The 15,536-nt window shown below is 52.7% G+C and overlaps 1 protein-coding gene across 5 annotated transcripts in view; it reads left to right on the top strand.

Moving 5' to 3' along the window:
- ACOT7 (acyl-CoA thioesterase 7) overlaps positions 1-15,536 on the top strand; it is a 110,089-nt gene that overhangs the window by 54,022 nt on the left and 40,531 nt on the right. For all 5 annotated transcript variants that reach the window (XM_055582444.1, XM_055582442.1, XM_055582445.1 and 2 more), the window contains exons 3-4: positions 6,639-6,795; positions 11,099-11,190. In XM_055582444.1, the coding sequence (XP_055438419.1) occupies positions 6,639-6,795; positions 11,099-11,190 (249 nt within the window). The remainder of the gene's footprint in view (positions 1-6,638; positions 6,796-11,098; positions 11,191-15,536) is intronic.

Genomic DNA, 15,536 nt, shown 5'->3' on the forward strand with positions numbered 1-15,536 from the left:
GGTGGGTTGCGTAAGACCCTGCTGTGAGGGAGGGGCTCTCCTGCCTGCTGAGAGTTTAGATTGATTCAGCGCCCTTGACGTTCTGGGGCTAACCCGTCACATTCAGAGAGCGCCCTCTGGTGGCTATGAGGAAGACAGGCCTGGGCCTGAAGGTCCCGGGCCGAGGTGGGGGCCAAGCCCCTGAGAGAGACTTTGAGGGTCCATGCCAGGCCTGGAAGGAGAGGCTGGACGTAGAAAAGGAAAAGCCCCAGGACTTGGAGTGAGGGAGTAGGGGCTCAGGAGGCTGTGTGTTGTTCAGTCGCTCAGTTGTGTCTGACTCTTTGCGACCCCATGGACCACACCATGCCAAGCTTCCCTGTCCTTCACCATCTCTCGAAGCTTGCTCAAACTCGTGTCCAGTGAGTTGATAATGCCATCCAACCATCTCATCCTCGTCGCCCCTTCTCCTGCCGTCAATCTTTTCCAGCATTAGGGTCTTTTCCAATGACTTGGCTGTTTGCATCAACTGGCCATATTGGAGCTTCAGCTTCAACATCAGTCCTTCCAGTGAATATTCAGGATTGATTTCCTTTAGAATTGACTGGTTTGATCTCCTTGCGTCCAAGGGATTCTCAAGAGTCTTCTCCAGCACCGCAGTTCGAAAGCATCAGTTCCTCGGTGTGCAGCTTTCTTTATGGTCCAACTCTCACATATGACTACTGGAAAAACCATAGCTTTGACTAGATGGACCTTTGTCAGCAAGGTGATGTCTCTGCTTTTTATTAGTCATAGCTTTTCTTCCAAGGAGCAAGCAACTTTTAATTTCTTGGCTGCAGTCACTGTCCGCAGTGTTTTTGGAGCCCAAGAAAATAAAGTCTGTCATTATTTCCACTTTTCCCCTATCTGTTTGCCATGAAGTGATGGGACTGGATGCCATGATCTTCATCTTTCGAATGTTGAGTTTTAAGTCAGCTTTTTCACTCTCCTTTTTCACCTTTATCAAGAGGCTCTTTAGATCCTCTTTGGCTTTCTGTCATTAAGGTGGTGTCATTTGCATATCTGAGGATATTGATATTCCTCCTGGCAATCTTGATTCCAGCTTGTGCTTCTCCAGTATGGCATTTTGCATGATGTACTTTGCATATAAGTTAAATACTCAGGGTGACAATATACAGCCTTGATGTACTCCTATCCCAATTTGGAACCAGTCCGTTGTTCCATCTCCTGTTCTAACTGTTGCTTCTTGACCTGCACACAGGGTTTCTCAGGAGGTGGTCTGGTACTCTCATCTCTTTAAGAATTTTCCCAAGTTTGTTGTGATCTACACAGTCAGAGGCTTTAGCGTAGTCAGTGAAGCAGAAGTAGATGTTTTTCTGGAACTCTCTTGCTTTTTCTGTGATCCAGTGGATGTTGGCAATTTGATCTCTGGTTCCTCTGCCTTTTCTAAATCCAGCTTATACACCTGGAAGTTCTCAGTTCACATACTGTTGAAGCCTAGCTTGAAGGATTTTGAGCATTATCTTGCTAGCATATAAAATTAATGCAATTGTGTGGTAGTTTGAATATTTTTAGGCATTGTCCTTCTTTGGGATTGGGATGAATACTGACCTCCAATTCTGTGGCCACTGCTGAGTTTTCCAAATTTGCTGGCATATTGAGTGCAGAACTTTCACAGCATCATCTTTTAGGATTTGAAATAGCTCAGCTGGAATTTGATCATCTCCCTTAACTTTGTTTGTAGTAATGTTTCGTAAGGCTCATTTTGACTTCATACTCCAAAATATCTGGCTCTAGGTGAGTGACCACACCATCATGGTTATCCATGTCAATAAGACCTTTTTTGTACTGTTCTTTGTATTCTTGCCACCTTTTCTTAATCTCTTCTGCTTCTGTTAGGTCCTCACTGTTTCTATCTTTTATTGTGCCCATCCTTGCATGAAATCTTCCCTTGGTATCTCTAATTTTCTTTAGGAAACCTCTGGTCTTTCCCATTCTATTGTTTTCCTCTCTTTCTTTGCATTGTTCACGAAAGAAGGCTTCTTTTATTTCTCCTTGCTATTCTTTGGAACTCTGCATTCACATGGATATATCTTGCCCTTTTTCATTTGTCTTTTGCTTCTCTTCTTTTCTCAGCTATTTGTAAGTCCTCCTCAGACAACCATTCTGCCTTTTTGCATTTCTTTTTCTTGGGGATTGTTTTGGTCACCACCTCCTGTCCAGCCTCTTATGAACCTCTGTCCATAGTTCTTCAGGCACTCTATCAGATCTAATCCCTTGAATCTATTTGTCACTTCCACTGTATAATTGTAAGAGATTTGATTTAGATCAATCCTGAATGGTCTAGTGGATTTCCCTGCTTTCTTCAATTAAGTAGAATTTTACAATAAGGAGGTCATGATCTGAGCCACAGTCAGCTCCCAGTCTTTTTTTTTTTTTTTTTTGCTGACTGTATAGAGCGTCTCCATCTTCAGCTGCAAAGAATATAATCAGTCTGATTTCGGTATTGACCATCTGTTGATGTCCAAGTGTAGAGTCGTCTCTTGTGTTGTTGGAAGAGGGTGTTTGCTCTGACCAGTGTGTTCTCTTGGCAAAACTCTGTTAGCCTTTGCCCTGCTTCATTTTGTACTCCAAGGCCAAACTTGACTGTTACTCTGGGTATCTGTCTTCCTACTTTTACATTCCAGTCCCCTATAATGAAAAGGACATCTTTTTTTGGTGTTAGTTCTAGAAGATTTTGTAGGTCTTCATAGCAGCCTCTTGCCGGCAGAGCTTGGAGAGTTCCAGAAGGGGCCCTCAGGCTGTGCCCTCATTCTTGCCTGGCTCTCTCAGCTCTTGCCTTTTCCACTTTGTGCCAGCGAGTGGTGCTGTAGCCCCACAAATGCACTGAGGGCTGGACGCCCAGCAGTTCCCTCAGGTTGTTTCAGCCTCAGGGGTGATGTGACTGTGGGCGGGTAAGGAAGGGTGGGGTGGGGGTGGAAGGGACAGGCCCCCCTTGAATCAGAGGGTGAACCCACATGCTGTGCTTGCCTGCACAGCCCCTGCTGCGTCGCTGCTCTGGGGCCTGACTCCAGGACCTTTATAGGAACAGACTCCTGCCTGTCTGAGGCTGTCCTGGGAAGGGGTGGACATGGGGGTCCCCGGCATTCCTCCCGAGAGGCTTGTTCTGTGGGTTTGGGGCGGGCTTGGGGATTGGCCTGTTCGCCAGGTGTCAGATGAGTTCTCACACAGGTGGGAGAGCTGTACTTCGCTGCTGTGGGTGGTGACAGGTGGCCAGTGGGAAGGGTGCAGACACACCAGGGCTCGAACTGTCACCTGTGGGCCCGACGTCTCCAGGCCCGCAGGAGGGTGCTGTGAGGACCAGCTGCCAAAGTGAAGCCTGGAGCTGGCACGGGATGCACAGACCCTCGGGAGCTGCCTAGCCAGCCCAGGGGTACCTGTGCCAGTACGCCCAGTGTCCTCAAAAAGCCGGCTGGTTTCTTGATTCTGATAGAAAGTCGTAAAAGTGCTGGGTGCTGTGATTGGCAGTGAAGATCAAACATAGGACTATCTTTAGTGTCATTTGGTTAATGTGGATTGAAAAGGAAGCTGATTCCATGATATATGAAGGACTATTACAACTCAACAGCAAAAAATAAACAACCCATTTAAAAAATGGGCAGAGGAACTGAATAGACATTTTTCCAGTGAAGACGTGCAGATGGCCAGCAGGCGTGTGAAGTGATGCTCACCATCAGTAATCATCAGGGAAATGCAGATCAGAACCATGAGATGCCAGCTCACGCCTGCCTGAATGGCTGTCATCAAAAAGACAACAGATAGGAAGTCCTATGTGGAGACAAAGGGATCCTTGCACACTGCTGGTAGGAATGTAAACTGGTGCAGCCCCTGTGGAAAAGAGCATAGAGGTTAAAACTGATGGGCTTCCCAAGTGGTGTAGTGGTAAAGAACCCGTCTGCCAATGCAGGAGACGTAAGAGATGTGGGTTTGATCCGTGGGTTGGGAAGATCCTCTGGAGAAGGGAATGGCAACTCCAACATCCTTGCCTGGAGAATCCCATGGACAGAAGAGCTTGGTGGGCTACATACAGTCTATGGGGTCTCAAAGAGTCAGACACGACTGAAGCGACTTAGCACGCACACACACATGATCCAGTTATTCCACTTCTGAGTGTTTATCCAAAGAAAATGAAAAAACTAATTGGAAGTGGTATTTGCACCCCCTTGTTCGTGGCAACATTATTTCCAATAGCTGAGACCTAAGACAACCTAAGTGTCCACTGATGGATGAATAGGTAAAGAAATTGTGGGGAATTCTGTGGAAGTCCAGTGGTTAAGACTCTGCAATTTCACTGCTGAGGGCCCGGGTTTGATTCCTAGTTGGGCAACTAAGATCCTGCAAGCTGCACAGCCCAACTGAAATAAAAAGAAAGAAGTTGTGGTGTATATATATGTATACTGTGGAATGTTGTACATAAAGAAAGATGGAATCTTGCCATTTGCAACAACATGGATGGACCAGGAAGGTGTTAGCTAAGTGAAATAAGTCAGATGGAGAAAGACAGATACCTTGTGATTCACCCAGAGGTGAAATATAAAAAAGAAAGAAACAAAAAATACATGAACAAACCAAACACAAGCATGTAGATACAGAGGACAGACAACTGCTTACTAGAGAGAGGAAGGGGCGAAGTAGAGGGGGGCAGGAGCAATGTGGGTGAAGGGGTCATTGCTCAGTGATGGATGGAAGCTGTATTCTTGGTGGTGAGCTCGCTGTAGGGTGTGCAGAAGTAGAAACAGAACATTGTACACGTGAAACTCATGCAGTGTTATAAATCAGTGCGTGTCTGTCATGCCCGACTCTTTGTGGCCCTGTGGACTGCAGCCTGCCAGGTGCCTCTGTCCATGGGCTTCTCCAGGCGAGAGTGCTGGAGTTGACTGCCACGTCCTCCAGGGCATCTTCCTGACCTAGGGATTGAACCCATGTCTCATGCATCTCCTGCATTGGCAAGTGGATTCTTTACCACTTTACCACCTGGGAAGCCCTATAAACCAATGCTACCTCAATAAAAACTGAACCTACAAAAACTTGATTTCCAGGAGTCCTCTGGCGTCCAGTGGTTAAAACTCTTTCCAACACACTTTCTTTTGTATATACATATATATGTCTATATATATATTTGACTGCACAAGGTCTTGGTTGTGGCGCTCAGGATCTTTAGCTGTGGTATGTGAACTCTTAGTTGCGACATGTGAAATCTAGTTGCCTGACCAGGGATCAAACTCAGGCCCTCTGTGTTGGGAGCTTGGAGTCTTAGCCACAAGACCACCAGGGAAGTCCTAAGACTCCTTGTTTTCATTGCCAAGGGCCTTGAGGAACTAAGATCCCACAAATTGTACACTGCACAGTGAGGCCAAAAAAACAAAAAACAACTGATTCTCAGTGCTGGTGTGGAGAGGTGCTGGGGCCCGGCGAGCACTCGGCCCTATTGAGAAGCACTGTGGGAACACTTGGTGAGGTGTGTGTTTGCTTCTGCCCAGAAAACCATCCCCAGGACCAAAAATGATTTAAATAAAAAAAAAGCTCCTCACAGGGTTATTCATAATAAGAAGCAATTGAGGTTGACCCAAATCTAATAGAAGAATACTCAGTTTGGCCATTAAAAAAATATCCTTGCAGTGGAGTATTGCGAAATGGCAGCCGTAGAAAGTGTTAAGAAAAGGAAGGAGGAGTTGAGTCCCTCATTTTCATGAAGCGTGAGCTCCCAAGGGTTCCCCTCATGGCCAGGGACGTAAGCCTTCTTGTTCCTTTTGAGTTTTGAGTCATGAAAATGGGTTGTGTATTTAAAGGATAAAGAACATTTTTTAAAAAGAGATGTGATTGCTAAGAGCTTGTCATAACATGGGCAGGTTATTTTTCTTCCTGTTGAATGAAAAAAGCAGATTGTGAAAGTGGATATTTAGCATATACACAGCTAGGTGAGATTATATATGACAACCATAGGTGAGTATAAGTGACAATTATGCATGACTACGAGTGTCAACTATATGCCTCAAACTGCAAAACGAGAAGCCAGGCAGACAAGTGAACCAGTAAAGCCTGTATTTTTGGGACAAAAAACCTAGAAAGAAAGATCCCAAAGTAGAAGGCGTGGTTGTCTCCAGGGGTGAATTTTCCCTGCTCTGTCTACTTTTCTGTACTTCCCAAGTTTTCCATAACGAATATGTACACCTTTTTTCACTTTCCGTTATGCAAGTACTACGTATCCTTTGTAGAAAAGTCAGGAAAGAGAAGTGCTTGGCATCCCATCACCAGGATCACCTGTATCAACAGCTTTGCCCTGTTGCCCCCAGGCAGTGCTTCACCTCCTGGTTTTGCATTTAGGAGGGTATGCTGACAGTAACTTGCTCTAGTTTATTCTTTATTTAAAAAAACCTTTTGTTTCTTTGGTCATGCCACACAGCATGTGAGGTCTTAGTTCCCTGGCCAGGGGATTGAACCCATGCCTCCTGCAGTGGAAGCGCGGAGTCCTAACCCCTGGACTGCCAGGGAAGTCCCATGACTTGCTTTACTGTAACCATGGGGAAAAAACCCAGGGTCATTTTAGGGGACCATGTCCAGGGTGGGGCCTTGGGACGACTGACCGCCTCTGGTCTTTGCAGGAGCGCTGCGTGGCTGCGCTGGCCCGGGTGGAGCGCACGGACTTCCTGTCGCCCATGTGCATCGGCGAGGTGGCGCACGTCAGCGCGGAGATCACCTACACCTCCAAGCACTCGGTCGAGGTGCAGGTGCACGTGATGTCTGAGAACATCCTCACAGGTGATGTCTGCATGCAGTGACGGGGGCCATGGGGCAGGCGCAGCAGCCGTGGCTCCTGGCTCATCCTGACACCAGGATGACCTCCCTGCATTCCCATCTCCACCTGTGGGCAGCTACGTCTGCGTCCTTGCTCTGCAGATGGGAAACGGGGGCATGGGCGTAGTTAGGCAATGAGCCGGGTGTGCGGCCCCCCTCCCCTCTGCCTTCCTGGGGTAGGGGCTGGCAGCCAACTGGTCTGGGCAGAGGGGTGGCAGCGGGCTAGGAGGGCACCAGCCACCTTCCAGCCCTGCTTATGTGCACCCAGTGGCCACCCCCCGTTCCCGGCCCCTCACTGCTCCTTGGAGTACGCTGGCCTGGCCCTTGCTCTGCTCCCTGGGGGCCCCTGCAAGCCAGGCTGGTGCTCACTGGGTGAACCTTTGACTCGGGTTTGATCTGAATATTCTCTTCCTCAGAGTGGTAACCATGGAAACCCTTTTTCCTACCCCCACTGGGCGCTGCAGGGGAGTGTGGCTCCCGTTCAGTCGCTGCTTTTTATAACCGAGATGCTCATGAGGCAGGCAGCCTCCTTGGTGCCCTCGCTGCCCCGCTCTTCATCCCAGCCCACCCGGTGTCCCGCCCAGAGGAGAGGCCCTGCTGGCTCTAGGGGAGGGAGCTGCCTGGGTCCTTGCCCCTCCTCCAACACCCCACCCTCAGCCATGGCTGCCTGCAGAGTGCTGTGCTCAGAGATCTTCATGGGGCTCCAGGCTTCTCCCCCACACAGGCCAGGCGCTCAGTTACCCATCTAGAACATTCTGATGACTGCAGCAGCCCCAGCCGCCGCATAGTGAATGGTGCAGCTGAGGCAGAACCTGGGGCAGGGGAGTGGTCAGCTGGCTTGTGCCCCATGTCCTGATCTGTGGCCTGAGCTCTGTGTTCCGGGCAGCTCCGGCATCAAGAGACCTTGGATGCTGGTCTCAGGCTGCGGCACAGAAAGGGGTCCTCTGGTCCTGACTTCCCACATGGGCTAGCAGCCCACCATCCCCCCACCACCTGCCTCCCCCATGCCCACCCCCACCACAGTGACCTAGTCCTGCTCTCCTGGCCCGAGATGGGAGTAGAGTCTCCCCGCTCAGGACCCAAGGGAGGAAATGGCTGGCTGCACTCCCTGCTTCTCTTGAAATTCACACGTAGTCGATAATGTTTTCAGCAGTGCTGGTTTTTTCATCGCAATTTTCTGGTGTCTCAAAACAGGGTAGGGGCCTGCTTTACAGATTCCTGTCATCCAGGCCCCCTTTCTGCACAACAGAGGCTTTGGCCAGGGAGGAAGCCCGTGAACAGAATGGCATCACACTGAGTGGGGACAAGAGGCAGGGGACAGGGGGCCTCTTGGGCTTTCAGACTGGAGCTCACCTCTGCCAAGTGGCAGGGATCCTGGGATCTTGGCTCCTCCCACCAGAGATGGTTCTCAAGGGGACACACTTGGTTGTCAAAATCAGGGGGATGCTGCCAACTGCCTGGTGACCAGCCTGGGTGTCTGCAGAGGGAGGCCGAGGAGGCTGGTGCTGGACTGCTGATGTCTGAGGGGAATTGGCATGTCCCCTGCCCCTGCAGCTTCCGTTGGCTCATGATGGACAGGGACTCAGTCACTGATGAAGGAAGGAAGGAGTGGAGTCGCTCCTGTGCTGAGAGGAAGCCAGCAGGGGGCGCTGTCTAGAACGAAGCGCTCCAGCCCGCTTTCTTCTTTCTTTGCAGGACCCTCCCTCTGTGGGCAAGAGTGGGCAGTGCTCACCCAGTGCCCGTGCTAGCGACACGAAACCCCCAGCTTCGTGGTCAGGATGCTCTCCACGCGCCCCCTCGGCCGCCCCCCTCCCCTCCCCCCCCCCCCCCCCACACACACACAGAATCCCCAGCTGCCCTGGCCCTGAAGGGTGGGCACACAGAGTCTAAGCTGCCCCGAGGATAGAAGTGGCTATGCAGAGCACAGCCTCCCAGAACAGCGGGCAGGCTGTGGGCATGTGATGCGGACAGAGGCCCAGTGGAGGAGGGGCTGGCCAGCACTGCCCAGCTTTTTGACACGGGGGAGGGCCGAGGCCGTGGGAGAAACCCGAGGCCGGATCACGGGGTGGATGTGGACACTTGACGCCCTGGGGCTGCGTCTTCTCTCCATGGCTTCGTTGCCTTGCCCACGAGCCCCTGCTGCAGGTCCGGGCACCCTCCTCCCACCTTGATCTCACATCCGGGTCCCCCTCTGGGTCTTGGCACAATGTCAGTATCTCTGTCATCCTCTGTCCATCTTTCCATGTTTGGGTCTGTGTGAGTCTCTCTTATCCTGGGACCCTGTGTCTCAAGGTCTTCCTGCCTTGATGCATCTCTGCCTGCGTGTCCGCTGGGATGTGAGGGCAGGCCGTGTGGCTGCCTGGTCCAGAACAGGGCTGCCCGGAGGGGCTTTGAACACGGCCAGGTGGGGAGACCAGGCTGCACAGACAAACAGGTGACGAGGCTGAGCCAGGAGGCTGCTCGCATGCCGTCTCTGTATTTCACAGCCCTTGGAGGCAGGGCCCCCGTTCTGCGCGTCCCCCTCACTCGGGGCCGTGCCGCCTTCAAGAGGCAGCCTGGCGAGCACGCGCCCAGGCAGACAACCAGCAAACCTTTGCTCATTCATCTCTGGCAACTGTCAAAATATTAAGCTCACTGGGATGTGATTGCCGCGAAGCGCTCCAGAAAATGGCTGGGAGCCTCAGAATTTCAGAATAAATGTTTTCAGTGCTGCCGTTGTCTTTTGGTGGTTTTATTGAATGATAGAGAAAGCACAGTTCGAGTGTTTTGCCTCATTTGCTCCATGGTGTTCGTTTGGGTTTGGAGGAGGGCCACTCGGCGTTTCCGTGGAAACGGGCCATCAGGCTGGCTCTAGCTGAGTCCGACAGGAAATCTTTACTCCCCAGAGCAGGTTGTCAGAATCACTCTCCATCACAGAGCAGTGAAGATATTTTTCCATGTTGTTTGCCTGTGATCCTGGTGGTGCTGTGGAAACGTCCTGATGGGCCTCGCCCTCTTTCTTTCTGACCTGCTGGGGCTCGGCCTGGACCTTTGGTCTAGTTTAAGGGAAAAAACGGAGGCCCCAGGATCGCCTTGAGGGGGCAGGTCAGAGGAACTGGTAGGAGGCATTTAGGGCCAGGCCCCCAGGCTGCTTCCTCTATTCTACTTACTCTCTGTCCTGAAGTTCTCCTGTTCTCTGCTACATGCAATCTTCCACGTCAAAGAGGCAACTTTTAACAGGCATCCTCACAAACATTAATACTTTTCTGAAATTATGGGGTCTGGGAGGCATTCAGCTTCTGTATGAACCTAGGCAAGCCCCTTGACTTCTCTGGGCTTCAGTGTCCTCCTGCACAAGTGAGGGGTGTGGACCCAGGGATCTCTGGGCTCTTTTGGCCCGTGATATTCAGCCCGGACAGCCCTCCTGCCCTGCGAGCCCCACTCTGCCCTGAGGCCAGGCTTGGTGCCCAGAGAGGGTTCTGTTTCTTGTTGTTCACCCCAGAGCCGAAGCCAGCAGCTCACAGCACTCTGTGAGCCCCGACGTGGGAGCATCTGGAGTGAGGCTGAGTCCCCCCAATTGTGCCTGGTGTGGCCCCCGCACCGGGAAGGGGGACCTGGTGTGGGGTGGGCTGTACTCTGGCTGTGCCCTTGGCCCCGCCTCCACGACCCTCAGCCTCACATCCATGAGCTGCCTCCTGCCCACCCAGAGCTCTTCTCAGTGGCCTTTACGACAGTGGATGGGTCCTTCAGAGGACGTTCCTGTTCTGTGTGTCGTGATGTCCAGTTCCTCAGTGGGGCCTTCTTCCATGAGATCCGTCAGCCGGGATCTCTCGGTGGAGATGGGGCCCAGCCTGGCTTTGTCCTGCTTTTCCCTGGGAGGAGGCTGAGGCCAATCTGCCTACCCCACCCCAGCCTAGCCCTTCCCTCCCCCTCCCTCTGGAGGCTCCTTGGAGGCCTGCCTGGAGTTGGCACCCTCCAGATGTGGGCCTTCTGAGTTAGAAAGTCCTAGAAAGCCGGCAGGCCCCCCAGCTTAGACCAGAAGATCTGAAGTCTTCCCAGCAGCCTCATTGCTGGGGCGGGGGTTCCCCAGCTGGGGCCGCATCTGGGGCGGGGCCGCATGCTGGGGTGGGGGTTCCCCAGCTGGGGCCCACGCTTCCCCCTAGTCTGTGCCCACACTTGCACCTCGAGGCTGAAGGAGGCCTGGGGGTGGGGGCCAGAGGTGGCGTTGGCCCTGCCTGCCGCCCTGCTGGCTCCCAGGACATTCCTCACATGTCTTTCTTCTTTGAAGGTACCAAAAAGCTGACCAATAAGGCCACCCTGTGGTACGTGCCCCTGTCGCTGAAGAATGTGGACAAGGTCCTGGAGGTGCCTCCGGTTGTGGTAAGGAGACCCTGCCCACTTTTCTCAGGCAGGGGCAGGGGGGACCAAGTCTTAGGAGGTTTAGAGGCATAGGGGGAGGGACAACCCTTCATGCAGAGAAGGCCAGAGCGGCTGGCCTGGGCCCTGTGGATATCAGACCCCTCTTGGAGGGCCCTGGTCAGAGGCAAGATGGGCAACAGGACTGTGCAGGTGGCCAGTCTAGGGTATACCACAGTCCTGGGGAGACAGGCTGAGACATCTCTGTTTCAGCCCTGCTCTCTCTCCCGCCATGTCCACTTCCTTCCTTGGTTTCTCTCGTTTGGGTTTTTCTCTGGACAGACACATCTGTACATGAAGAGACTTCGTCTTGTTCATGCCCAGGTGCCCCACTGCAGGCAGGCTCGGTAGGCAGGCATTCCGAGGGGGCGATTAGGCTGATAGAGGGGTTTAACTCCTCCCCTCACAGCGCCCCACCCCTCCTCCTGTGGTTCCCCCACCCCTGGATGTTCCAAGGACATCTGTGACCCACTCTCCCTGGAGGCCGGGTGCTCTGCTCTCACCCCTGCAAGGAGCAGTTCTCAGAGAGGCCTGGGCCTGGCTTAGTCGTGTCTGCCCCTGCAGGGAGCATTTTTCTGTGGCCGAGATGTCCGGAGGAGAAACTTCTAAGAAACAGTAAAGTGGGGACCCAGGCAGTTAGGGACTGTATTGCACTCACAGAGGAGCACTCCCTAGTCTCCTCCTCCTTGCCCCCCTACCACAGGCTCTTCCCACTCTCTGTCGTGTCCCCCGACGCCCATAGGCCTAGGGCAGTGGGGGCTTGCTCCCTGTCATCTTGCCGGGGGGGACGGGCTCCCAGCCCATAGCTCATGTCTGACCAGCACGCTGCCTGCCCAGTCAAGGCCCTGGGGAGTTGGGGGAGGGCCACTCAGCTTCTGGGCTCCAGCTGCCCTTAAGTCTAGACTTTTAAACAGCGTTCCTGGTGACAGGCGTTCTCTCCACATGGACCGGGAAGGGTGCTCAGACCTTGGTCTGCATCTGGTTGGTAGTCCTGGGTTTGGTACCATGAGGGCAGGGTGGTGGTGTCCACAGCTCCGGGCTGCCTGTCCCTCCACATGTGAGGAGAGGGCAGGTGCTCGGGGCCAGATTCCCACATGTCCCATCTGTTTGAGTTTCCCGGGAGCCCCTGTGACATAGCCTAGGGGCTCGAACTGCAGTTCATTCTCCCAGTTCTGAGGCCAGAAGTACAGAATCACAGTACCGGCTGGGCTGTGCTCCTGCCAGAGGCTCTGAGCTAGGGGTGATCCTTCCCGTGTCGTCTAGTTCAGACATTCCAGACGTTCCTTGACCTGTGATCGCATCCCTCTAGGCTCTGCCTATGCGGTCACCTGGCTGCCTTTCCGTTTGTGTGTGTGTGTGCGCACACGAGTGCACGTGTCTTAACTAATTATTCCTGCACAGACCCTAGTTCCCAGATAGGTCACATGCTGAGTCCCAGGTGGACAGGAATTCTGACAGGCTGCTGTTGAAGCCAGAACACTGGCCTTCAGTCCAGCCCACTCTCTCTCTCTCTCCATCTCTTCCTCCCTCCCTGTCTGCACCACCTACGTCCCCCTCTGACCCCCGCCCACCACGTTCTTCCTGGAGCTGCTCTCTCTGCTGCTGACCATTTTGTCATTTTCAAGCAGCACTGACTGAGGGGTTTTAAGACCCAAGAAGCAGGTGTGAGTCTGAGGCTCAGTGACTGTCTCTTTAGAAAGTACAAGTGTGCTTATCCTCGGTTTCATCTTTCCCACTAAGCGCTTGATGTTAAATTAGCCACATCTCATGTAAACACTCAAAACACTATTATTTAACTTTTAGATTTAATTTTCAGATGCTACACAGTTTTACAAGTCTCCAGCAGGCCTTATCTCTGGCTTCAGTAGTCACGTGATACGTCTTCAGGGGTTGCTGCTGAAGAAAGATTCCTGGGCCAGGCACATCAGCTTTTGCTTCCTTCTGGCTCCTGGAGGCAGGGAGTGGGGTAGGCCTGGGTGCTGAGAGCTGGTGGGTTTTTAGCCAGCAGGGGAGGGGCAAGCAACATCGGGCTCTGCTGGCTCCTGTCCCCCTCCCCACGGGGACAGGGCAGCTCTGCACGTCACCCCTCTCGTCCCCCGCTTTCCCTCCCACATCCTGGCGTGGGCCCCCTGCTTCCCATTCCCTTTGTTTAGCCGGGTTTGATGAGACATAAATATCAACCCTGCCCATGTTGCAGGGGGTGTTGGAAGTGTTCCACTGGGTACAGAGAGAGCTCCAGATGGGAGAAGCTGTGTGGCTTACAGCTGCAGCCGTTGCTAATATTTGCGTTTTCTTCCCCCCAACATGTGCTAGGCCCATGTACAAGCCTTCGCTTGACTCCACATATGGGTCTGCTGTTTTCCGGGGCACAGCCCATCTGAGTCCTGGAAAGCCTGGCTCTGACTCCCAGGAGCATGGACACTCAGGTGCTGGGAGCTTGATCGTCAGGCTTCCTAGGTCCTGCTAGCCTCCTCTAGCCGACCCCACACTGATAGTGGTTATTTAGTGAGTGCATACGTCACTTTGCCTGTGTGTGTGTATCTTAAGTGTCTCACACATGCAGGTATGTTACGTTGATCATACATACATCCCACACATACATATACATAGATGTCTCACAGAGCATACATCGCACACGTGCACACACACTGCTGTCACATGTACATGTGTGTGTGTGGATCGACCACATGAGTGCCTCTTCCTGGGGAAGCCCAGCTGTCCCCTGTGGTGTCACTCAGCGAGGACTTCGTCACTATGCTCCACCTCATCCCCCAGGGACCAGGGACCTTGGTGACCCTGTGATGAATCAAGAGACCTCTGGTGGCTTGGGAACAGCTGTGGCCCCCAAGAGGCTAGGGGAGCACTGGAGAGTGGACTCTGGTTTTTATTGGTGTGTCAATGTGAGCTTGAGTCAAAAGGCTCACTCAGACTGTTGCCTGGAATGTTTGGGCAGTCTTCTGCTTCGAGTCAGCTGAGTCTGATGAGCCCTTGGGGATGAGTGGGTGTCAGCCCATCGAGAGTATGCTTTCATGATGTGTCCCCAGATTTTGAGTCAGCAGGAGGCGTTGGTTTGTGAAGAGGCTACGTTTTCTTGGTCCTTGTGGCTGGTGTCAGAGCCGGGACCCCTGTCAGCCCCATGTGAGTGCAGAGGTCTCATGATCCTGCTGGACATGAGGATTTATTAGCCTGGGGAGGTTGGCTCTTTTTTAAAAAATCTCTTTAAAGGCATTTCTTGAGGACACGTAAGTTGTCCTTCAGCTTTCCTAGAAAGGCACAGCACAGTCTCCACTCTTGGAGGCCTTGCTCTGTGTGGTGGGACGTGAGGGATCATCTGTTTATGGAGGGAGAGGCTAGGGGCTCCATGGTGCTCTCCACACCCACCATGCTTTATTTCTTTGGGACATACCACCCGACTCCCATCAAAGCCTCCTTCAGAGATGGACTCTCAAGCCCAAGATGATGGTAATGAAGCCGTTGAATGTGTTCAGACTTGGGTGGTTTTGCAGCTGAGCCACTTGCAAGAAAAGCAAGATATTTAAAACCAGCTTTTGAAAGAAGGTCTGAAATTGTAGGGTCAGAGAGGAGCACGCAGGGCCCTGAGCCCAGCTGCTTCTCCACTGGCTGAGCGGGAGATGCAAGTGGAATGGATGGAAGGGCAGAGGTCAGAGCCCGTCAGGAGAGTGGCCAGGCGGGGGTCAGCAGCGAGGCCCTGAGGACCCCAGACCTCCCCAGTGGATCCCGGGACAGAGGGTGTTGCCTGCACTGGGCCCTAGCGCAATGGGCACCAGAGGATGCAGCATTCTCCATTATGCCATGTTTTATTTTCACGTTTATATTTACCTTCTTGGATCAGAATACCCATGATCCATCAGGAGAGCTTTGGTGGGTGTTCCTTATACACCAGCAGCCTGCTTGAATGGCTGGGAGTCAATGGAGTGAGGCTGCCCAGTGTCTAGGGCACACGGGGACCTGCCTGCTCCTCTCTTGGTCTTCGGGGCAGCCTTTCTGGGGCTCCCCGACTCACTAGTTCTGTGTCTAGGAAGGACTGGGGCAGCTATATATAACATGGAAAGTGGCTGAGATTATCAGTATGATGTTTTAATGGTGAAAAACTGGGAGCAGACTAAGTGTCCAGATATTATGGATCCATCACATAAATTATGGCAGGATGATACATGCGAGGAGGGAAGGCTGTGACTTTTGAGCTTCATGTACAGCACGGCAGAACCTTTTATACACATGGGCAGAAAAGCAGTTCCAGAGAGGACGTCACTCAAACATCTGACCCAGACTCTCTTGCTCAGGGAGGT

The sequence above is a fragment of the Bubalus kerabau genome, chromosome 5 (assembly GCF_029407905.1).
Source record: "Bubalus kerabau isolate K-KA32 ecotype Philippines breed swamp buffalo chromosome 5, PCC_UOA_SB_1v2, whole genome shotgun sequence".
NCBI classification, from domain to species: domain Eukaryota; kingdom Metazoa; phylum Chordata; class Mammalia; order Artiodactyla; family Bovidae; genus Bubalus; species Bubalus kerabau.